The sequence below is a fragment of the Fundulus heteroclitus genome, chromosome 19 (genome assembly GCF_011125445.2).
Source record: "Fundulus heteroclitus isolate FHET01 chromosome 19, MU-UCD_Fhet_4.1, whole genome shotgun sequence".
Lineage (NCBI taxonomy): Eukaryota > Metazoa > Chordata > Actinopteri > Cyprinodontiformes > Fundulidae > Fundulus > Fundulus heteroclitus.
In genome coordinates this window covers 8,333,808-8,359,643 of record NC_046379.1, presented here as the reverse complement: position 1 = coordinate 8,359,643, position 25,836 = coordinate 8,333,808, and the positions used below count along the sequence as shown (strand labels likewise).

Below are 25,836 nucleotides of genomic sequence, written 5' to 3'. Positions count from 1 at the left end.
TGGTATCTTGATTTGAAGTCAGACTGATGGACTTACTGTTTGCCAGAGTTTTGTCAAAATACGCTAAGGCAAGACGAAGCAAGACAACCTAAGAAGAAATGAGCTAATCTGGTGCAATTTATCAGCTGAAAGTTATCTGCAAAATGTCTAAATGATCATAAGTGAGTAGAATGAGTTGGGCTCAAACTGATGACCTCTCATTTACCAACACAACACCTTTACTGGAGGAGCTACAACTGCCAACTTCATGATGCACACATAAATCCATGACCTTTTGCTATAATATTATTGACCTTTTTCTACAAATAGATTAAACTCCATTCCCAATCTGCCTCAGAGATATTGTGTCAGTGTTGCATAACCTTCATGCTAGAAGTAACTAAACATGTTCTGCTGCTTTTATTTTGGTCTGAGGCATGATTGTCCCATTGTTGGCCATTAGAGCAGCTACAACATCCAATATGGTGAATAAAATGCCCTCTGACTGCAGATCTAAACATGACGAACCAGTCAAACCTATTATGTTGAAAGTATTCAGACAGCCAAACAGGAGACCCCTGAGTAGACAAGCTATGCCTGGTGACTGCAGACAAGTCGTTTTCATTAGCTTTAACATCTGCGTAAGAAAAAGATCTTTGACAGAAATCTCAGAATCGTGCTCACTTTGTATCATTACACTGCTGAGAAAGTTTTCCTCTATTTAATTTCCTTATTTTTAAATAGGTGGTTTTATAAAATCATAATTTAAATCTATTCATTATTATGGTTTTGGTTTCTGGGGCCACTGAGGGTGTTTGCAAAATGACCTAAAGGTCCTGACGGCTCGCCACTATTAAATCTCATCCAAGTTTCCGTCCTACAGTTCTCTCAAGAAGAAAAATCAAATAAAAATGAATCCCTTTTCCACAGTTATATCATTACTGGAATATCATGACTTAAAAAAATATTAAATTAGTTAATTCACAGTTGATCAAATAAAGCTGTCTTTGACTTTTCATTTGGGTATTTTGTATAAATAACCAACTAATTGTGAGAGACCTTTGCATATCCTTGAGAACTATTAATCCACACCGCTTTAAAAGATCACAAGAAGGTGTGGATAATAGGTAGGGGAAAAAAAATGCATTCACATACAGTTTGGGTGATACTCCCACCTGTACCGTGGAGGAGGATCTGTGTTTCCGCGTGGTCGTTGTGGACATCATGGTGGTCGTCTCGGCAAAGTTGGTGGACATCTCTGGAGGCATGGCGGTGGTCCTGGCTGAACCCGCCACACTGGGCACATCCCCCACCAGCCTCACGCTGCCATTAATCTTTATGTTGAGGTTGGCTTCGGCCGCCATTTTCAACACCTTAAGGCCATTGTAATACAGACCCGACAGCTGACCCTGGAAAGGTCTGCCTCGGTCGCTACCTCCAACTGTGATTGTTGCTTGAGTGTTGAAAATTGTTAGCTGTCGCCCTGAAGAAGACATCCACAGTAAGAAATTATCATCAAGAAGTGTCTTTAAATAAGCATCACAGTTTCACTAAAATGAGACACTTTCCCATGAAACCAAACTCAAAGTTGTGTTTATTAACACTGTAAGTTACTGGATATTTTTCCCCGCTCTGCGGTTTAATCGGTTTGATTTTATGTACAGCTTTAAAAAAAAAGAAATAAAATGGCCATAAACAGATGTGGTATTGTCTGACCTCAGTGCAGCAAAGTGAATAAATCTGTGACTAAATCAGTGTTTTATTCTAACAGCTAGCCAGGTAAGATAACTTAAAACTGCCATGGGCGGGGGGAAAAAAAAGAATGAATGATGGGCAACAGAGCAAGCCAGGTTTTAAAGAGCTGACATCAGTTTACTGTTTCTGTCTGGTAATCAGAGTCAAGCATCTTTCTTTCAAGAAGCTACGTGCTGGTCTGAGGGCAGGCTGTGCTGTGGCAAAGCTGCCTTGCTCACAGCAAGAAGATCCTGAGTTTGAATACCACCGGTTTGCATGTTCTCTGGGCATAAGTGGGTTCTCTTCAAATAATCCTGCTTCCTCCAACAGTTCAAACGTACAGTGTGTGTGTGTTGGGTTGATTGGTCGCTCTTAATTGCTCTTTGGGAGTGAGCGCATGTGTATGGTTGTTTGTTTTTTCTGTGTTTCCTTGTGATGGTGATTTGTTCAGGGTACACCGTGCCTTTCGCCCATTTATAGCTAGAGAAGAAGCTAGGCACCGGCATCCCAGCGGCCTTGAGAGGATAAGTGAGTATATAGCAAATGAATGGATGGATGGACAGATAGTCTGAGCTCCTAAATTAGCTGCTGTTGGTTCTTTCATACGGTAATCACTGGCTTCAAGTTAATGAGGGGAATTTGACTCTAAATTTACGTTTGTGTGTTAGTTTAAAGCTTTCTTGATAGATCAAAAAGATTTAAATTGAGTTGCGTTTTCTCTGGTTTTTAAACATACCACTGAAATGTTAAAGTTGGTGCCTTGTATCAACATATTACAGAAAAACAAATAAGATTATAAATAAATTGACACTTGTGTGGACTACAAACAGTTAAACTAAAGTAATGTTTCTTTTATGATTACATATCACCATGCATTGGTATATGGTCCATAAAAGCCTCTGGACGTCTTGCTGTCTTTCACATTAAGGTTGGAGATGATTTATTTCACATTTATTAGTTCATTTGTTAATATTTATTTGGCTACTTCACACCTGTTCAGTTCTTATTCAGCTTTCACACAGAAAAGTGCCTTTTAGATGAATATGCATTCAAATTCATGATAAAATAGCTTCATTTGCTTAGATAAACAAGAACACTCATGGGATCACTTCAAAGTTAGCAATTCTCACAGAATCTCTTTAAAGCATTCTAAACACACAAAGTATCAAATGCTGCAACAAAGACATGCTTTGAATGCTACTACTTTATGCAACATCAGGACAGTGGGGACACACATAAATAATATTTGTTTTTATATAAATTACCTTTCTCTTGTAGCCATTCTTCTACCGGTCTGGCATATTTGAAAGGGATTTTCTTATTGGCCGTTTGATAGCGTTCAATGTCGCTGTTCCCTTTAAAGTTTAAGGAGACATTTATAAAGACATTTATTGATATCAGGATCATGAAACACTGAAGAACACTTTACATCAGATTAAGATGATTTTAGCTCGAAGATTAGATTGAGATTAGACCTTGTTTGTATAAAATAAAACACATTTGCTTTCTCACATGATGATTACCAGTGTATGTGGATATGGACATTCTCTATCTGTAGAAGAGCTTCATCACTTGTGAATGTTTTTTTTATTTTTATTCTTATTTAGATCAGGTTTATATCTTACAGAATGAAATGAATGAACCCTGGGTAGCCTCAGAACAACAACATGTTATCAAACTGCAGTTTTGGGTCTTGATAGGATCAAGCTAACCATGATACACAGGTCACTGGGCAGCATGAGCTCATGTTAACCGGATAGGACAGATTTCCCTAACTGTCTTCACAAGACTGACAGCTTAAACATGCCTCTCTTACATTAAACAAGAGTTTTGTTTTACCACTGGATTCAAGGTGAGAAAATTCAACCGCCTTCACTGAAAAGATCAGGATCTCAAAAATTCAGTCTACTGATCAGGTAACAGGTGATTCAGCCGAGAGAGAAAGACAAAGGCCACTGTATACATGAACCAAGTCTTTTGGGGGTTAAAGCTAAGTTGAGAACAGCGGTGGAGCAGAAGGTAAGTCCGTTTAGAACCTTCTTTAAACACACCTCAGTTATCGCCATACAGACCTCTGTGCTATAGCATACCAGTGTGGATGAATTAACGCACCATAAGCAACATTTTCTATGCCTACTTTGTCCAAAGGCTCAAGAGGCTATCCAGGCATGTCTCTGAAGCCAGTTCTCTTCTTCCCATCAAACCTGACACACTCTGAGACATGTATGCGTCCACTTGTCAAAGCAAAACTAAGAGCATTTATCACATATATGAAGTAGTGGAACCTGATGCAAATCACTTTAGGGAATCATGAGTTAGGTTGCTGGGAAGGGATAAAATAGGGGATTTCACTCATCCTAAAGTAAATTTGAGGAGCTCATTTCTATTTAAAAATAACTTTTTTAAGTGTAATTTTCCCCTGAACAAGCATAGAACAAACAGCAGAGACCTCTGATGCAATTTCTAAAAAAAAAAAAAAAAAAAAAAAAAAAAAAAAAGAGCTATAACTGTTAACTGTGACCCCCAAGATGTAAAAAACATTAATTAGATGCTGTTCTTGAAGTTTGGAGTAGATGCAAAAGCTTGCTATCTTTGTAAAAGTAACACTTTAAACCTGGTTTAAACAATCAGAAACCAGTTTTTATTTATTGAATGGGAACATACACAAATTCTGCTTTTTTTGTTTGTTCTCATCTTACAAATCTTTTTCTTTGGTACTGAGTTACTGGCTGAAAAAATAAAGGAGCTATGGGAGACAACTCTTTTCTATGACAGGTTCAAATGTGAAGTCAATAACAGAAAAAAATTACTATCCTGGACCTGTTTTTCTGTGGATATGACCAGGCAAGAGTTCTGCCATTGTTTTGCAAATGCATTGAAACTTTGCCAAAATGGAGATGCCAATTTCAAGAGGCTGTAACCCCTGTTTTTTCTACATATAGACATCAAGGAGGACTCTATTGACAGGTTATCTCCAGATGATTCCTATTTTATGCACGGAATAGTTGTTAACATGATTGAAATACAGTAGGGGAAGAATAAATGTCTAACACAAAAAAATAAGTCTATTTACGCTTAAGGACGCACACCAGGTGCAGCGGACTGATTTGCTTTATTCATCCCACCGCTACGGGGATTTAAATTTAAGCCCCAAGAAGCGATACGTCCATGTCAAAGTAATTTTACTGGCTAGAAGCTGCATGCGTCAGAATGTGCGTCTGCACTAAGAGGCCCGAGCAATGTGTGTGAAAACACGACGAGGAGGGAGTTTGACAAATGAGCTGTAGTGAACAACATTGGTTCAGGAAGAACGCAGATCAACGCAGTCGGTCAAAAGAGGTGTCAATCAAAGGAGCAGGGCCTAGACAACCATTTTAAAAGCAGAATTTTTAAAATAAACGCCTCCGATACAAACTGTGACACCTAAAAGTCAGAAATACGTTCAGTGGGGACACCGGTGTCCCAGTGACAGATAAGATGTTAATAAATGACACTCATTTCTGAAGCAGATGCTGCCCAGTGACTTTCTCCAGATGTGGCACATCAACATGACTCCACTCCCTCATCATAGCTCTTTGTAAAATAGGTTATATAATCAAGAATTAACCGTTATGGTTGTACCTGTTGGGAAATGTTCATTGATCGACCAGTTATCCACCTGCAGGGTGGCATTCCCACCATTCCTGGTGAAACGAACTACATGATACTTTCCATCATTCACTGGGGTGCTGTTTTCTTGAACAAGGATGTCCTCAGTCCCAATGTTAAAGGTCACTCCAATCTTCCCTTGTTCCTGACATAAGAAAACACAATTTTTGAGGTACTGGGAAGTTGGGACTTCTTTTTAGTTGTGCAGAAATACAAAAAAATACAACAAATTAAATACAGTTCCATCGCATGTGAGGAATCCATAAAGGGGAACAGAAAATGCATGGCAGCTTTTATTTTTTTTATTGTTTTAGAAAAGTACTGAAATGTGAACAGACAGAGGATCATTATTTCTGCGTAGGTGATGTGTGCAGAATTTATGAAAGCAACGCTTCTCTTGATTCAAAGCAAGGGAGTGGATGAATCCTGCTCTGGGCTTGATTTGTAGGTGATTGAACAAGGAACATTTTACTGAGAAAAGTAAATCCATGTGCTCAAATACATTTGAAGCTAAAGTGATTTTGAAACATGTACGAGACAACTTCAGCCCGAAATATAATTGCATCCTGTCAGCTTTCCGTATTAAAAACTTGAAATACTGCTTCTTTCTTTGCAAACATGATGTCAACAGCGAGAATAAACCCGAGGGCATCCTCGTTAACATAAAGAAAAAAGAAAACATAAAGATGACTCAAACTGCAACTTGCATAACAATGCAGATAAAATTTAATCTTTAAGGGGACAGTTTCAGTAATGGCCGGGATTAATCTAAACAATTGCATGCCAGAACATCAGAGGAGACCAAAGCAGGCGAGAACGAATTGGTGTTCGTGAGTACTCACTATGTGCAGCATAAGATAGTCCCCCAGCCCAGGCGCGCTGTCAATTCTGACCAGGATGCCGTCTTTGAGGGATGTGCTGAAGCCAACGGTCAGCCTGTCGGTTCTGGTACTCGGTCTCTCATTAGCCGGCCAGTTGAACGTGATGAGACCTCCCCCTTTGCCAAAGATGTACGTAGTTCCAGCTGATGGGAAGATAAAGAGAATTTATTAACCATCGGATATAGCAGAATAAGCAACAGACCGGTCAGTGTATCTAAAAAAAAAATATTGCTCAACAGACTATTTAAACACACTGCATAGATATATTGCCATCAATATCCAACTGAGATCAAACGTGCCCTATTCAATAGATTTTGGAGGGGTTGCTATCAAGGTCTATTGTGTCTATCCCGAGCAGTCATAGGGCAAGAGTAGGGGGTCCACCATGGACCGGTCACCAGTCCATTACAGAGTAACGCAAAGACGCAAAGGACAAACAACCAGACACACACACACACACATTCTCACATTTGTGGCCTATTTAGCTCCTCCAAAAAAATCTTACCTTCTTAGGACCATGCTTTCTAGACACTCTAGGAACATTAAAATGACATACATAAATCAGAAAAAAATGTAAAGAAATTATCATAACTTCTAATATTTCTAAAAAAAATTCTTTATATTATTACTGCACTTGTTAGGTCCAATAAGACTAGAAAACTGTGTTTTGTGCCACCGTTTGGTATCAAATGAAAGGGTGGATCGAGTCGATCGAAACAAGCCCACTTGAAAACATGTAGCCCCCTCCTGTGTCTTGCAGTAGCTGTTTTTTTTTACCTTACTGAGTGCTGGTATGGGAGAAAATGAGGCCTACTAGAAAACTGTGTTTTGTGCCACCGTTTGGCATAGGAGCAATGTAGGCTGACAAACTTGGTACCAAACGAAAGGGTGGATCGGGACGATCGAAACAAGCCCACTTGAGAAAACCTAGCCCCCTCCTGTGTCTTGCAATAGCTGTTTTTTGACCTTACTGAATGCCGGTATGGGTGAAAATGACCTACTAGTAAAACAGTGTTTTGTGCCACCGTTTGGCATAGGAGCAATATAGGCTGACAAACTTGGTATCAAGTTACACACACACACACACACACACACACACAACTAAGGGCAATTTGGAGAGACCAGTTAACACAGTAAGGTTTTTGGACAATGGGAGGAAGTCGGAGTACCAGGAGAGAACCCACGCATGCACAAGAGGAACATGATAGCTGCATGCAGAAAGACCCCGGGCCGAGGTTCGAACCCAGAGCCTTCTTGCTGTAAGATAACAGTGCTACCAACACTTCGCTGCCCCATATCGAGAACAATAGGTTGTATAATTTGGCCTTTTAATTCAGGTTTCTTTAATCAGTAATCATTTGGCAAAATGCCCCAAATTGTTCTCCACTTTTGTGTTCATTAAGGTGAAGCTTAATTAGATATGAATGTACACGGAATACACTGCTTGGACCAACTAGGGTTGGAGAATGAATGCATCTGTATTCATAGAAACGCAACAAGGTTGTTAACGCACGCAGGTTTTTCCGTAACTCAGTTCGTGGGCAAACGAAAAATACACAATCTGACACATGTGTGCACAGACACAGTAGGTTGCTAATGCTAATGAGCAGACCCAGGCAGATGAGATGAATCTTGGCTCCGGCTGATAATGCTCGTCACAAAAGCACTTTGTTGCTTGAGCCAGAACCCCCCCCCCCCCCCCTCCTTCCCCTACACCCTCCACCCCCATCCTGCTCTCCTCAAGCTGCTTTAGTCTGTGCAAATTAGTCACCTAACACTGCAGTCTCCTCTGAAAAAAAATTTATATAAAAAGTAATGTTTATTCACCCCCAACAGAATATGCTAATAATGAATGGGGGAGGCAAGTCTAAGTGCCTTTCCAAATAATCCCCCACTTGTTTATTCTACTGCTCACCTAGATATCTGGGAAGGGAAATGTGGAGATCTGTGTGTCTTTATCCCTGGGGATTCACTGCACAATTAAATATTTACTGCGAGCCTGTTGCTTTAAACTCCCAGTTCCAAGTTCATGTGTCAAATGTAGATCTGATAGCAAGAAGAGCAAAAATAAAGATATCGATAAGGGGCTTCTCTGCAACAACTAATGCATGTGTTTTGGCACATCAAAAAGACTGTACAGCAAGTTTAAAGGTTTTGAGGGAATTTTCATAAACTATTCAAGAGATTTGCGTCTTCCAACTCAGGGAAATAAAGGGGAGAACGTTCCAGAGGGTTTATAAGAGAATCTCCATAATAACGTTTTACTATGAGGGTTAAAGCATTGATTTCAATTTCTGTTTGGTTTTCAATATCAGAGCTCTTATCTTTGGAAATGTTTTCGATTTTCTTATAATTCCTATTCAGTTTGGAAGGATTGAAGTTGATTCTCCACTGTTGCGCTTTTAAGCCGCCGTACTTTGTGAAAAGCAGGCCTCTAGACGTTATATCTTGCTGCTTTCACTTGGGGGCAGTCAGTAGTCAAAACACAATTTTCAATAAGTTATGTATTATGGATACCATTGTTGTTCGCCCTGTGGCTTTGCACCATGATGAACAAAAAAGACACAAGCCAAAATGGACAAGAATCTACTTTTTTTTATCTTGTTATCTGAAAACAATGAAGTTAGCTTATTTCACAGGGAAAGACTTGCTTCCATGTCACAACTAGTACTTATTCAATGATCACAGTAAAACAAAGGGAACAATTCTAAACCAAATATCAGGACAGCTGTGTTGGCGCCTTTAACAAGCTGAGAACCAGCCGTCGTCTACCAGCGTATTATTGTTATAATTCCTAGCGTCATGACAGCGATACAAAGTTGAGTAAACTGAGTCTGACACATCTTCTGGTGATGATGGGAACCAAGAAATTGTATGGAATGCTTTAGGAATGCAATCATTTCAGTGAGTTTGAAACAGAACATTTTATTATGTTAAGTGGCTGGTGAAATCCTCTTTAGCCTTCAAATAATAATTAGAGGATTAGCAGTTTGAAATGCTGGCAAAAATAGACGTTTTTTGTTGGGACAGTACTTTAGTGTATCGAAGCAATTACAAATCTTTACATTTGCAATGAAAATAAAATATTTAGTTAAAGCAGGACCAACACCATAGTTTATTATTAGGGGTCACATGTTTGTATGTAATGAATACTACGCGTCATTGATCTATACTATACTTATCTGAAGTCAGGTGTAGAGGTAACAGGTCAAAATATGGTGACAATTCTTTGGTTTTTAAAACCCAGCATTTCATATTTCCAGAGTACCCATGTCTACAAAATCCCTCAGGAGAGACAGATGTAAGCCTTTTTCGATCCAAGAAACATATTTGGACTGGACAATACTTTCCTTGACCCCTTAGTAACTTTACCAGGGTAAAGATCTGGCCACTTTCAAACAGTCCTGGGTGAAAAAAAAAAAAAAAAAAACACAGTTCCTCCTTAACCCCAGGTTGAACAAAGTTGTGTCTCCTTTTCAGTACCATAGACTAAACTTTCCATGGAGACAGAGCAATGTATCCCCCAAATAGATTATTTACTCCCTGGTCTTCTCAATAAAAACGGGATCACAAGCTTGGTCTGCTGCCCCACTACCATTGACTCAGTTTCCTGTAAAACTTGTGAAAAAAATACAAGTTTGAGTAGTTTTTTTGTGCTTTACTTCTCTTAGTTTCATTAAACTGATGCCTAACCCTATCTAAATCCTAACCATTTTACGTTCCAGCACTTTGTCTTGAACTTAGCAAGTGTCCCTGGGCCAAATCCTTATGCCAAAACAATTTCTTTAGCCCCGATGAAATTGCATGTCTCTCTAAAGGAGCAATTAGAAATGATTCATTATTTTACTGATATGAAGAATTAACGGTATCTTTTATATGGTTTGACATCACACACCATCTCTGTGCTGTTCAGTCTTTTGTTTACAAATCCGGGCCATCCGCACGTACATGTACGTCCATATAAATGGCTGCCACTCAGGGCTCAGCCCCTCCCCATCCCTAAAATGCCACCATCAGATTAGTGTAGCGTAGGAACAAAATGGAGGCGAGCACGTCCAGCGGATCGAAACGTTGATGATGTTTCACTGCATAAATATCCTTTACAAAATTGCGCATATGAGGTGATGGATGACAAGGGCAGGGGACATATCTTGTTCTGGTCCACAGACAGTGCTCAACAGCCCACCTAGTGATTGAATTTAGATTATTGCTCCTTTAATCCTCACATCTTATATATTGCCCACCTCCTAAAACCATGGCAATATGTCGTATACTAGTAGTCCTACCTAAACAAAAATGTTTGTCACATAACTACAAATTAAACACCAAGGGCTAAGAGCCCCTAGCCGGGTCCTTTGTGTGAGGATATTTAGCAATAAATGTTAAAAGGCTCAAGGACCACAACTTATATGTCCCAAATTAACCAAGACCCAGTACTTTGCATAATAACAAACATTTTGAATAATATGTTGGGCAATACCCTGTTAATGACTGTCTACTCCAAACTGTTTCAATGATTAGACTGATTCAGGTCAGAGCCACTGGTATATAAAGTACCCCAAAGCTTTACTGTAACCCCAACCTATTAATTTAGGTGATGAAATAAAATATAAACTAGAACCTCATACTGACATTATCTAAGGGTGCATCTGGGCACTTAAAGCAATAATATGATTTCCGAGCCACGTCTAACACACACACACACACACACACATATATACATATATATATATATATATACATATATATATATATATATATATATATATATATTTTTTTTTTTATTTATTTTTTTTTTTTTCTTTATCTTATAGTTCTGGTTTATTCAAAAGAGAAATAAAACTAAATATTTGCTTGTAGACTTATTGTGCCATACAACTGCATAAACAGTTTTATGCTCGTTGGCCTGAATTTTCTTATAGTCAAAATGTGACTTTGAATAAAATTTGCCTTTTAGCAAAACAAACCAGGTGCTTTGATAAGGAAACCACCTTAAAACAGGGTCCATCTAGACTTGAATGCTGCTTGATGCAAACAGTGTTGATGAGGAAAAAAAACTTACTTTGTTGAGGTTCTTACACAAAAACAAATCTAAAATTTGGCATACAGGATCTAATTAACCTTGGATTAATTTGTTCATGCAAAACAACAGGAAAAAACGGTAGCTAAAATTCAGGTAGCTGCTCATCAGCTCCCCCTACTGTAAAACGATGTTACATTGTCCTAAAGGAAAGGAATGTAGACTAAATCTACATGAAACTTTGGGAGAAAAAAAATAAGACATCCCTATAGAAAACTTCACAATTTACCAAAAACAATATTGAAAGAGAGGCTGTCTCTCTTTACATCAACTCATTAAATCAAATAATGAAAAAAAAAATAGATGAAACTATGCAGCTTTTTTTTCTTTGTCAAAAACAGCCAATAAACCCCAAAAGCGCCCGCCAAAAGTTTTTTCTTGATGGAGCGAAGACGTATTACATGCACCTTCATCTTTTGAAGTGGACTTCCTTTTCTATTTTAGGCAAAGACATTCTAAATCAGTTTACTATATTTTGAATTCATTAAAATATTGTTTGTGCAACAAAATTTCATTTGAATTCCTCCTCGTTTTACGACTCACCATGAGCACTCTTCAGAGTTGCAGGAAAGCCGTACATGCGTATAGTCTGAAAGGAGCGGTGCTTCCCCACAAACAGCGGATGATCCAGTGAGTCTGTTGCCTCCTGAGGTCTTTGGTTGGGGGACGAGTTCTGCTCTGTAGATGCAGCGCCACATCCCAGAATGAGCCACCAGATCCAAGCAATCTGGTAAAGGACAGTCAGTCCAGGAATCTGGGACGAACTCCTTTTATTTGAACCCCTCAGAAGCAGAGCACTAATGAGGCACATGATGGCGAACATTTAAACAGTTACGCTGTACGGCAAAATGCTGAAGTGAAATAATCTCATGTTGAAGCAAATAAAGCAGATCCGCAGTCGATGGATCGACAGTAATTCCAAACACTTCCGACTCGTCACGTCAGAGTTGGTTGAACTTAGTCAACTCAATGAAAAGAAGTATCCACCTGAGGAAAAGCAGGTGTTGTTTTGAGACACACAAAAAAATGGCCCCATGAAGACTCAGGATGGATCAACACATCCTGCATCCTCCTCTGCGTGAAAGCTGTGGTTTCGCTCCTGTGTGGACGCGCCAAATGTGCTTGACTATTCTTAATTCCTCTCTCCACTCAGTCTTAGGAAGACATCTCGAGTAATCCCCCAAAATCAAATCACAAAATGAGCAACCCATTCGCAAAACCAAACTCTGTAAATCCACCAGACTATTTACTTCATCATGTTCCTCTTGTTTCTTCCTCTTTTTAATTCCAAAAAAAAAAAAAAGATTCAAACAGCCTCTAAAACGTTGACGCCAGTAAAAACTCCTTTTCTGTTTGCCGTTGCCTACAATCCATGTAGAGCCTTCGTTTGACGTATGCGCTCTGTCTGGACACCCTGGCTGTTTAACGAAGGGAACAGCAATGAACTGGATCCCATAGCTGTCACAGGATGAAAGAGAGGGAGAGTGGTGTGGTGTGGAGTGGAGAAGAGAGGAGAGGAGAGGAGAGGAGGAGGGGTTGGACGGCTGTTGAGGAGGTGCTGGGAGAAATGACTGAGGTAAAAGAAAGGTGAAAGAGTGGCTGCAAGGATGCAGGAATGTGGAGACAAATCCGGGAAGGAAAGATGAGACGGAGAACTGGGGACAAAACTACAAAGGCAGAGTTTGTTTACTCTGAGGCAGAATTTAAAATAGAATGGATACGATTATCCTCAAAGAGCAAGCAAACGGAAGATAAAACGACACCGATTATTTTCTGGAATAATTTAAATGCATCTCAAGCAACAGGAGTCTGAGGAACAATCTCTCTTTAGCTGAATGGTCAGAGGTGTTTCTTTGCTATCCTGCAATATTTAGTGCAAGTGAGGACAAAACAAAATCCTAGGTTGTTTCTACATTTACAATTAATGTTTTTTTATTTTATTTTGATTGACAGCTTAATGCTTATGATATTTTATCCAGCCCTCCATCCCCAGCTAACCTTGCAAGTTTGGGGTGGGGTGATTGGTGCTACTCTCCAGTGGTCTTTGGGTAAGAGTCTTTGCAGTCCCGTTGATTTACGGAGTTTGTGACAAAGTCAGACTTTCCAACTCATAAGCTGTATTTTGAGGGTCTTCCAGCTGATTTCTCCTAAGTGTGACTTCTGAGTACCAATGAAACATGGCATAACTCATATATACAGCCAGCCTCAAGTGGCCAGTTTTGTAATCGCCTCTGCATTCTGCCCATCCGGCTCTAATCCACCCACTGATCTCACCTCATTCTCATTTAGCTAGTCAAAAAAAAAAAATAAAAAAATTTCCCAGCCCAAACATTGCAATCCACCATTTTCCAGCTCAGGACTCTCTCTTTAGACTTTCAGACTCTGATCTTCATCCAGTCTGTCTCACACACTTCTGCTAACTAATCTACTGCCTACTACAGAAAAACTGTACCAACACAGGGAACCTAAACAAGTTGCTTGCTAATTGCTCCCCCCACCAAAGTTGCAACTTTTGTTTAAGTTTGAATTTTCAGACAGAAACAACTACTATTTTTATAACTGCATTTTCTAAAAGTGAATAGATATTCCCAAAACCAACCTGTTTTTGTTTTTTCATGAGGAAAATGAGGAGAAGCCGATACAGTATGTTTCTGCAGGTGCTGTTCTTACTGGTTGCCATGAATTATTTAATTTGTGGACTTCTGAAATGACCTTCATCTGGAGGTATGTTCGTCTGATGTCTTCATCCTTGTGACACAACTCAAATGCGAATTTTGAAAGTCAACTTTGATGGCTGCAGCCAGGAAGGCCTTTCACTGCTTTTCCGCCGGAGGGGAGAAAGTGGGCAGGCTGCATATCATTTTGGCTACATGAAAGGACCCATCAACCTGCTCTCCTCTCTGCATTGCATTGGAGACCACATACCTGCATGTGATATCAAACTCACTTTAAAGCTTGTTTGTTTTTATGCATCCTCGACAGTAATAAAAGAAAAAAAAATGTTTATTGTACTGCTGGAAATTGAAATTGTAAGAAAAGAAAAGAAAAAAAAAAAAAACTAGTCCAAGGCCGTTGCAGGATGTTGCATCACTACATTTTGCCAAAGTCAGAGTTGATGCCACTATAACTGGAGCTACTTTAATCTCGGTTTCACTGCACATTTGGATGTACCAAGAATCCTTAACCGAGTGTGTGAAGCCTGCAATCTGTTACTCTGTAAAATAAGACATGTTCGATCATTTATTCACTTAATGCTTGTCTTGAGCTCTCAGTGTGTCCTCATTGTGCAAAGGCATCACTTCCACATTTCTAAAGTTATAGGCAATATCCTTTATCTTAGAAATTTTATTACCTGCTCAGACAGATAGGCTGGAACTGTTTTCACCTTGCGAGTCTGTCTTGTGTGTCTCCCCTCGGAGTTTATGTGCTCATTCCAGCGTCAACATGATAAGATGTGGCTGCAAGAGGTAAATTTTGAGTAAAGTAGGAAAGCCTATTTACTTTAAAGTTTGTGCAGTGCTACACATGGCCATTTAAATGTAATAGCAATATTATTTATATATATATATATATATATATATATATATATATATATATATATATATATATATATATATATATATATATAGATAGATAGATAGATAGTATATACTGTATGTGTGCGTGTATAATTATGCCCTAAATAATGACCACCTTAAATGTGGAGCTGTCTCAGAAGTGGTATGTGACAAATATCCTATTATATACTGATCAGACATTTACATTTGGATCTCAATGACAATCAGGTTAAGGAATTTGGTGAAATCTGACTAGTGAACTTTTTTTTTCTTTTTTACAACAGGGTAAATAAGCACCAACCAATGCCATCTTCTATGTTGCATCACAACAGAGAATATTTACTCTGTACTTTTATTTTATGTCTTTGTTGGTCATGTGATACTGACAACAAACACAACAAGCAGCCACATGTGGTAACGAGGAAATTGCGGCAAACAAAACGACTGCGTCACACAGAGGTTTGAAATTTAAAATATGATCGCCCCTCAACAAACATTTTTATCTATTTGCAAATGAAGCTCAATCAAGAGTATTTATCGTCATTATGTGACCATAATTAAATCTTGGTGAGACACCAGGTCATAATTCTTATATACACCCACAAATCAAAGACTTCCATGGAAAAACGAAGAATGAGCATTCATAGAGAAGATCACAAAAATGCAAAAACACGCTATAAAAAAAGCTACATTTCAAGTTAAGCCGTACAGCTGAATAGAAAAACTCATCAGAAGGGGAAAAATACTGTGCAATCATTATTAGATAGTACGGCATATAAAGATAAAAATAAAACGTTCAAGCTGAACGTACCAAACAACACCGCCTGAGAAGCTAATGAGTGTAAATTGTGCTTTACAGCTGATGACATTGAATTGTTCAAGTCAAAAAATGTCAGTCAAGTTACAAAGTGATGTAAAATACTGTACAACTGCATGAAAGTACATAACATAAACTCATGAGAAATTAAAAGTGCACAAATAGTCATTAGAGTGAATTGAAATATTCCAGTTAAAAAGGAAGAGAGTAGCAGGCGATATACAGAACAATGGAAAAAAAAAAGTCCTGTTCGCATGAATGTCCAAACAAACACTGCCTAAGAAGCTAAAGAGTGTAAATAGACAGCAGTATAGGAAATTATAGTAAAGTATGTTAATACAAAAATTGGCCTGTAATGAGGAAAAGTTTGAGGTCTTTAGACCAGAAAACTAAAGCTTTTTAATCTAAATACACTTCTTTTACAAAAGTGATTCATCTCCTTTTCATAGAAAATCATAAGTCATAAAGACCTAATTTGTCACATTTTGTACACGTTAGCCTTTAAGCATCATATTCCCCCCAAGTGTTTGTACAACCTCTGGAAATTTTAATCTGGTTAATCTCGGTTTGTTTCTTTTGCTGGTGAGAAATCCAATTCAGTCCAACTTTTCTTTTTTTTTTTTTTTTTAATAAAGCACTTAAAACAAACACTGAGGTCAAAATGCTGTACAGAAATCCAGAGATGGAATGTAAAACTGCAATAATGATTCCAAATCTGTTACTCCTGTCCTCGTGTTCTGCTAAACTTTGTGTGCCAGAGACGTCCTTGCTTTTGTCTGGGAGAAATAATTAGAGGACGACCTCTGTTTCAGAAAGCAAGGTAATTCCAGAGCGGGTGAAATTTGTGCGACGGCCGTTGAAACAAACACAAAAGTTCCATTAAAGGAAAATTAAGACCAACAAAGACGGCGCCTCAGCAGAAATATACAGTGAAGCCTGTCACATTAACATAAAGCATGGCCCTTAGAAATTATTAGCCCCTCTAATCTCCTAAACCCTCAGACGCAGCATTGCACTGTTCAAATGACCTGTCCGCTGTGATGCATGGCCGTTTCTTTCCCCCACCAACTGAAGAACACCAGCTCCACCTCCTCCCACAACCACCCATTCTCTATTTCCTGCTCTCCTGCTTTTTATTTTACCTCCTGCTCCAGATTTATGTGGGTTGGAACAGCAAAAGGGCAAAGATTACACAAACAATGGCTGAGGTAGACCAACAAGGTGAAGGACAACATCCACATTATCCTCAAGCTTATCAGCAACACATTAATGCAGCTCATTCAGGACCTGCATTGCACGGAGATAAACCAGGACGCATCAGCTGCTCCTTCATCAACTTCACATATCTGCGAGAACAAGTTAATGACATTAAGCTGTATCGGCCCACCGGCCGGGGCAGGAGGAGCTGCTCTGCAGCTTCATGGATGCACTTGGTGCTGATGATTAGTCCCGAGGTTGGTAGATCAATGAAGGATCCAGCTCACAGCAGAGCACATATAAAGGTCAGTGGAGAGGAAAATAGACTCTCTGTCACCCTGCCAATCGCTCTGATTGCCTGCCAGTCGGCTCACTTTGTGACCAGTTGCCCCACCTCATCCCATTCCAACGATTACCTGCCTCAGTTGAAAATTTGCTTCGCAGCTTGTGAAGAATTAGCGTTTCACAGCTTTGAGCCACGTGAATAAACATCTTATTATCTTCATACATAAACCATCTTTCAGATGGTTTATGTATGAAGACGCTACAAAGGTCTCTTTCTCTTTAGGTTCCAAATTATGATCCGTCAGGAGGCAGAATCCCCGTTAGTAGCAATAACCCTCATCATTGGAGGACTTTTGACCCACTCTTCTTTCCAGCATGGGTTCAGTTTATTTAAACAGCTCTGCACATTTCCCTTCAGGTCCCTCTGCACCTTTTCAATATGGCCAATCTTCTTTTTCACACATTCTGTGGTGGATTTTCAGCTGTGTTTGCAATTGTCCTGTTGATGACCCAGTTTTGGCCAAACATCTCTTCCCCGACTGTATGTCAGCCACACTGACTCATTTTCGGTAATAGAGTATTTGGGTGTAAAGGGGAGTTTGGGGTCAACTGGGGGAAGCTCAGGTCCTGTGGCTGGAAAGCTGGCTCAGATTACAAGCTCTCCACCTGGCACTCATATACACTTTTGTTTTATTTGAACTTGAAACTTGTCTCTCCAAAGCATATCATTCCTGAAGTCTTTGTGGTTTATCCACATGCAGCTGTGCAAACCAAAGTCCTGCCGACTCATGTATTTTGCAGGAAAAACAATTTTATATTTCAATCCTTCCAAACAACACAGATATCTTTGTGCATTTATAATCTTTCACTTATCCAAAATGTTGGTAACACATTTAAGAGAGACATCCTTCCCCTAGCAGGAGAGGAAAGATGGTTATTGGGGATATTGGGAGTCTTCTCCAGGAGGCAACCTGATTAGAAGAACAAACCATCCACCTGACTGCTTCCAATATGGAGGAGAAGCAGCTCTACTTCTTGCCTTATCTCCAAAGATAGTAAAATAAAAGGAACAGTAATGCCCACATTACAGCAGATGAGCCTGAACTCAGACCATCCATCTATTCTATCCTCCAATCAACCATGAATAAGACACTAAGATACTTGAACTCCTCAACATGGAGCAAAGACAGAGGCTTGACCCAGAGAGAACATTTAATCTTTTTTTTATTTTCTGTTGACCTTTGTCTCAGAATTAGATGAGCTGATCATCCCAGCCCCTTCACACTTGGCTGTGAACCGCTTCAGCGCACGCTGAAGGTCATGGCTTGAAGATGGAAACATCACATCATCTGCAAAAATGAAACCCCCATTGTTTCTCAAACATAATACACTACTCTCCATTGCTGCACCTTGAGACCAACCATCGTAATTTAGTCTCTTCTTTAGTCCTGTCTTGAACCTTAACATAGACACTAAGGCTTTTAGAGTTTGAGTGAGACCTCTAGGTTTTTTTTTTATCTTTCTGATCATTGGATGGTTTGTTCTTGAGGTAAATTCCTGGGATGTCCACTCTTGGGACGACAGGTAAGAAGGTTGCCTTATAACCAATACCTCTAGGACAACCTGAACATTGGGTTCTGACGCCGTATTAACTAGTTTCCACTCATGAATCTGATGCCGCAAATTGGACAAAAGTGTACGCAGAGAGTTGCTGAAGAATGTTAGAAACACTGAGCAGTGATGCCCGGGAGCTGAAAGCTGGTTTGATTTTAAGGCAGTTCGCTTCAGTTTATTTATACAGCACCAAGTCACAACAAATGTCATCTCAAGCAGCTGTACAAGACAAACAGGTTCAATTCGTATTCATAAAACTTCTCCCGACAGTCCTTTGACTCTTTTAATACACACAGGCTCCCCCAATTTTCTCTTATTCCAAAAGACCCACATGAAGAAATAAATTATTTCAGTCCAATTCCACAATCCCTTTAGTTTTCCAGCATTCTATTCATCCCCATTTTTCAAGAGCTGCTCAGTCATAAATGCTGTTTATTGCCTTCCTTCCCCAATTCATCTTCTACTGGTCCCCTCGCTCTTATATGAGAGACGTGTGATGGATATGGACTCCAGCTCCAACGTTTATCGACACCTTAAATCCCTTACAATGAAAGTTGTAGAAATCCACCGTCAGAGGTAAGAGCCATTGCAGCGGACACCAAAGCGTTATCATGAATAAGGGAAGTTATAGTGTTAGTGTTGTACTACCTTTGTCTGCCGTAGGCCACATTTTTTGTGACCCATTACAAATTGGTGTCACGGTTGGAAAAGATATGGCAGAAGTCTGTGAATTATTAAAGGTGCAATGCGTCAGTATCGTCAAAGTAGAAAGTCGTAATTAGGCTGAGATTACACTTTTATTTTCAGATCAAGCAGGAGATTAAAGGATGGAATCATGAACCATGAGATCCTCTGTTATTTCAGACAACATTAATTCTTTGAGGCGTGAGCTTCACCAATGGAAAACAATAGTCTTTGTCAGTTAGATCCCAACATTCTCGTACTACAGGAGCCTTTCATGCACCAGTTTTCTTTCCACATTAAATTCCAGGTTGGAGCTGGACATGTTAACCATGCTCTTGAGTTGATTTCTGTGTCCTAAAGAAAAGTTTTACTACTCTTTGTTTAGCGGACAGATGCATTATCATCCTGGAAGTCTACCTCATCATCAGCAAAGCTACTTGATGAAGACGCGTCGTCCTGTGATTTTCCTGTGGAGCTAATAAGATCAAAAACCATCAATGACTTTGGAAAATTGCTGCTTTTCTTCAACCACTCAGCTTTACATATTCAATTGGGATTGCTGCATATATGCATTGCACCTTGAGCTCCTTGGCTGAAGCTGGTTGTCTGAACCAACTGTGTACGAATCGTCCACAGTCAGCACCTGCCTTCCTTCACACATTTAAACCATATTCTCCTTTGTTTAAGTGCTTGTCATGCTTCGAGTTCAGCTTTTCTGGATCCCATTTCCTTCTACTGATTTCTTAAACTTCAGTTACTTTCATTGACTCATGTTTCTGCCCATTTAGCATTTGTCAAGAGATTGTAATTTCTTCTGTTGTTCATATTTGATCTTAAAGCAAAAATATTGCCTTAAGTTTTCCATCCTGATGCTTTGACATCTCACTTGGTCTACATGAAGATTTTTCTTTTCCTACACTCACATTTTGTTGGGAATTTAAACCACTGCAAAGTCTGGAGATCTGCTTTCAGAGCATCACTATTTGAAAACAAACAGTTCTCAAGATCATTGATCCAAAGTGATGAATCAACCAAGGCATGATACAAACTAATCCCTAAACAGAGCCTTCCACTTTGACTAACCTTCATGGGTAGAAAAAAACTTCTGTTGGAGATTAAGCTGACTACACCTCCAGCAGACGATAGAGGCGACTAAACCCCAAAGCAGAAATGCAATTTAATTAAGACAAAATCAACAGCTGTTTGACCACCCTTTCTTGTTTCATGCATCATGGTGGTTCTGATGTGAGAAGCTGCTGAACTCAAAGGCTATTCCTTATTTTACTTTTATTTTTTGCATTCTTTTCCATATTTCCCATGCAAAAATACCGGCAGGTGTTATGGCCTCAAATTAGACCATGAAGTAATTTCTTTTAACTTTAGAGTAACCCTTTCATGGAAGTTGCGCTTTTATTCAGTTTAGTGTTTTAAACATCCATTATCCCTTGTTGAGATCCTTCTCAACGAATTAGGGATATTCTAACCTTTCCTTCATTGTTTTGTCTCATTTGTTTTCATGATTCATACTCACACTTGTCCGGGGCTTAGTTGCGGGGCCCACTGACTCAGCAAAGGTCCCTATCCAAAGATGCCTCCAGCACCAATGAGGGAAGCCCAGGCCAGTTGACAGATATAGCAGTGTGTTCTGGGCCTCCTCCCCGCGAGACATGTATTATAATGTCCCCTGGAAGACCTTCCGAGGAAGGTATCCAGTGGGCATTTGGAACAAACGCCCAAGCCACCTCAGCCGACTTCTCTCGAACGTGTGGCTGTACTCCAAGCCCCTCCCGGATGGCTGAGCTCCTCACCCTGTCTCCACAGGAGTGTTCGGCCACCCTGCAGAGGAAGCTCATGTTTAGCTTTTTTTTGGAGGTTTTTCATGGCTCTAGTGGCTCCCTTTTTAACACAGTAGGCTGACAGGAAGGGGGTGGAAGAGGGGGAGTGACATGCGGCAAAGGGACCGCGGGTCGGAGTCGAACCCGGGTCAACTGCATCGAGGACTAAGGCCTCTGTACATGGGTCGCACTACCTGCTGTGCCACCAGCGCGCCCAGCTGCTTTTATCCCAGATCTCGTTCTTTTGGTAATGACCAACATTTCATGACCACAGGCGAGGGTAGGAGTACAGACTGACAAGTACATCGAGAGCTTCGCCTTGTGGCTAAGTTCTCTCTTCACTACACCGGATCAGTGCAGCGTACACGTTACTGCGGCAGCATCTGATTGTTCTCCCCTCACTTGTGAACATACCTAATCTCCTCCACTTGAGGCAGGCACAATCCCAACCTGGAAAATGCAAGCTTTTTTAATGAGTAATGCCATCATTGCCTTGGATATTGCAAAAATATTGTGATAGATTACAGGAATAATGGAAAATTTATAAAATAGTTTTCATACAATTTTAGAGTTAATGCAGGTGTTTGTTTTAGAAATGCAAGTGGCAGGGTGGTTTCCACTTTCTTTTCCTCAACTTAAAATATTTTGTAATGTTCTGTTCTGGTTTATGTTTATTATTTGGTTAAGTAGCTTATTTCTGCTTCTTAGTTTATTTCTGTTTTGGATTCTGGTTTAGTGTCTTTATTGTGTTAGTTATCTGGTCCCTGTATTAGTTCCGATTTTAGTTCTGTGCTTTATTTGTTCTGTTTTATCTTAGGTTTATTTTCTAGCTCCTATCTGCGCCCTTAATCACTTCCACCTGGTTTTGGTTAATTAGTCCCTCCCTGCTTACCTGTCCGCCCGCTTGTTTAAACCTCCCTCAGTTTTCTGTTTGTTGCCGAGACTTCGCTTATGTTTCACTTGTCATCTGTTCACGTCTGTGTGCATCTCCTGTTTTCGGTCCTGCTTTTGGTAAGAGCTTCCAGCACCTTGATCCTGCCTGTTTGTAAACCTGATCTGTATTTTCTGCACAGTTCTGTTCGCCTGTTTCCCATCAAGTGTGTCTGGATGTCTGCTTTACCCTTTTTTGGACCCCGTTCTGTTTACCTGCCTTGTCCCCACTCCTCGCCTGTCCTTCAATAAACAACCGTAAAAGCATGAAGATTGTGTCTGGCTGAATACCGGGTTCGTCTCCTCACTAATCATTACAGGTTTTTTTAATTAGAATTTCAATCTGTTGCAGAGACACGCACACTGATACGACGACCCCAACGTCAGGGTATACATCATCAACAGCAACTGTTTACTGAAATGAAACAGAGGCAAACAAGCAAATCGGAAGAACATGAAACAGTAAAGTCAATTTTCAATGCTGAGGCTGAGATGTTGACGGGCACTGATGCAACCTTGTTTCAACGTAGAGTCAGCTGCCTGTTTCAAAGGAGTATTGTAGTGAACCTAACTGTATTCCTGTCTGAGCCTGTGAAGAATAACAAGCCCCAGACATTGTCCCTGAACACTTGTTTATTCGAAACATTGAATTGTACAGGCTTTTTTTTTAACTAAGTATATATCAGATGTCTTTTCCCAGAAACACTAAGAGTTTTTGTATTTTCATATATTCTAAACTCACAAGAACCACCAAAAACCTGTGTTATAAACCATTATTAGATGTGTTCAAATGCATGACGGGAATTAACGCTTCTCTCTGACATGCAGCCAGAAGAACCAAAAAGAGATGAGTGAAACCATAGAAAAGGTGGACAAAATTATTTGCAGCAACTGACAAAACTGTTTCTGATTTATATTGTTGAATGTGTATGCAGATCTTAACGTTTAGTGCTCTGTGGTATGGATGATGGTCCGTCTGTCTGCCAGTCCATCCATCCATAACATTTTGTGCTGTATCAGGTCCAGACATCCCTACCCCTTGCAACACTCTCTGAATAATTTTGGGCAATCCCAAGGTGTTCCCATGCCATAAGAGATATATAATAATCAAAAAAATATTTCTGAGTTTGCTCTTGTTGTTTTCAAGAGACATCCTAATGTATCACATCAGGTAAGGAGGAGCAGCAGGTCTATTCCGAGTTCCTCCATATGATGGAACTCCTCACTGTATCTATACAGCAAAGCCACACTACAAAGAATGCTCATACCAGGTGCTTATATCCAGGATCACATAAATAACAGCATCAGTAGCATATGGCATAAATTCACAATCGTTTATCAAATTATTCATAATTTGATATTCGTTTATCAAATTATTTTTTTACAGAAAAGTTGAAGTTTATTCCACAATATAAAGTCCTACATTTGAACGAGAACAAAAACAGCCCAAACTTCTCAGTGATCGGCTTTCAAACCATAGTTACATATTTCATTGCTCTGGGAGAAATATAAGGTAGAAAAACTATAGACTATAGGGTCATTCAATTTTGCATAGAATGAGTTCTGGTAGGACACACAGATGTCATGGGGATTGGGCTCCTCTGACAGAAAATGCATTTCAAAAAAGCTCCAAAGATTGGATAAAAAAGAGCAGTGAGACTCAATCTAAATAGCACAAGTTGCGCGAACATCCAAGAGCTGCAACTCACCCTAGAGAGGACATTCATGAATGTCAAAAAAGTGTTTTGTATCGCTTTGATTTGAGCAGTTCATGTTTTATCATGCAGCCCTGTATGCCCCTGCTGTTTTCATTCCCTACATCACTTCAAAGACACATTTTACTACAAGAAAAGGCTGCTGTTTTTATTTTTTAGTGGTGGTAGTTTAAAAACTAATCTAATATAGTATAGCAATGCATAGAAAATGAAGCTACAATCTTCATGTTTTCACAACTCATTTTATGAAATGAGAATAAGCCAAGCAGAGCAATGAAAACTGCAAGAAAACAACAAAAAACATACTTTTTTGGATAATTTGTTTGTATGCGGAAGTGTATATACTGTGTGAAATGTGTGAGAAAACAATAAAAAAGGGGCAAACGATTCAATAATAGACCACTAACAACTAAAGAGTCACGTACAGAAATGTTAATACCACTACAATCCATCCAGGATCCACATTCACTGCCACAACAGAAAAAAAAAACATAGTAACCTAACTAAGCTGTGTACATGTTTAAAACCGACATTTTGGCACACATTTGAGAAGGTTTAAAAAAGTTGGTACTCTGCTCAAATCAACAAGAGGATTTTCTGGAAAGTCAAACTCAATGTCGCTACCTGCATGCTCGGTATGAGGGATTGCTGCATAAACAACGACACAAGGCAAGGAACACTGTTGCAACACACTCTTTCAGCAGGAGTGAATTTTGCAACTCAATGACTCAATGCAATCTCCTGGGTTTCCATAGATAGAAAACTCTTTGACTATCTGTTGGTATGTTTCAACTGAATTGATTCTGTAAAGTGCCCTGAGATGATGTGTTGTAATTTAGCTCTATATAAATAAAGTGATTTGATATATAGAATATATATAGAGTGATATAATCCAAGCCTTTGTTCATGTATTTCTTTAAGATTATGGCTTACAGGTAAAGAAAATCCAAGATTCGGTGTCTCAGAAGATTAGTATACTGTGATAATGTTAATTATTGGAAATGCATGGTGTCACACTTTAATCAGCTGATCAACTCAAAACACCTGCAACGTTTTCCTGAGCCTTTAAATGGGCTCTCACTCTCGGTCAGCAGGCTACACGATCATGAGGAAGACATGCCGACTGGACCAATGTCCAGAAGACAGTGATCGGCAACCTTCACAAGACACAAATGGTCATTGCTGAAGAATCCGGCTGCTCACAAAGTTCTGCACCCAAGCATATTAACAGAAAATTGACTGGATGGAGGAAGTGTGGTAGGAAACGGTGGACTAACAACAGGTAGAACTGCAGCCTTGAGAGGAACGTCAAGCAAAATCCATTTAAGAATTTGGGGAAGCTTTACAAGGAGTGGACTGAATCTGGAGTCAGTGCCTCAAGAGCTACTACGCACAAACGAATGCTACACATGGGCTACAAGCATCTTACCTGGGCTAAGGACAAAAGGGACTGGACTGTTGCTCAAGGGTCCTAATTCTTGTTTTCAGATGAAAGCAAACTTTGCATTTCATTTGGAAATCAAGGTCCCACATTCTGGAAGAAGAGTGGAGAATCCATTTTGATTGAAGTCCAGTGTGAAGCTTCCGCTCTCAGTGATAGTTTGGGATGCCGTGCCATCTGTTGGAGTTGGTTCATTATGTTTTCTGAACTCCAAAGTCAATGTAGCCATGTATCAGGAAATTCTAGAGCACTCCATGCTTCCCTCTGCAGACAAGCTGTATGGAAATGCTAATTTTATTTTTCAGCAGGACTTGACACCTGCCCACACTGGCAGTGGTATGAAAAGACGGTCCAATAATCATGGTGCTCCTGTTCTTGATTGGTCAGCAAACTCCTCTGACCTGAAGCCCATAGGAAATCTAGAGCCGTTTGTCCAAAA

At 39.7% G+C, this 25,836-nt stretch overlaps 1 protein-coding gene across 1 annotated transcript in view; it reads right to left on the bottom strand.

The window, feature by feature from the left end:
• The window catches only part of nrxn3a (neurexin 3a), a 185,152-nt gene that overhangs the window by 16,029 nt on the left and 143,287 nt on the right, over window positions 1-25,836 (bottom strand). The window contains 4 exon segments of the mRNA XM_036150709.1: window positions 1,155-1,462; window positions 2,979-3,068; window positions 5,335-5,506; window positions 6,204-6,385. Coding sequence (XP_036006602.1) covers window positions 1,155-1,462; window positions 2,979-3,068; window positions 5,335-5,506; window positions 6,204-6,385 — 752 coding nt within the window.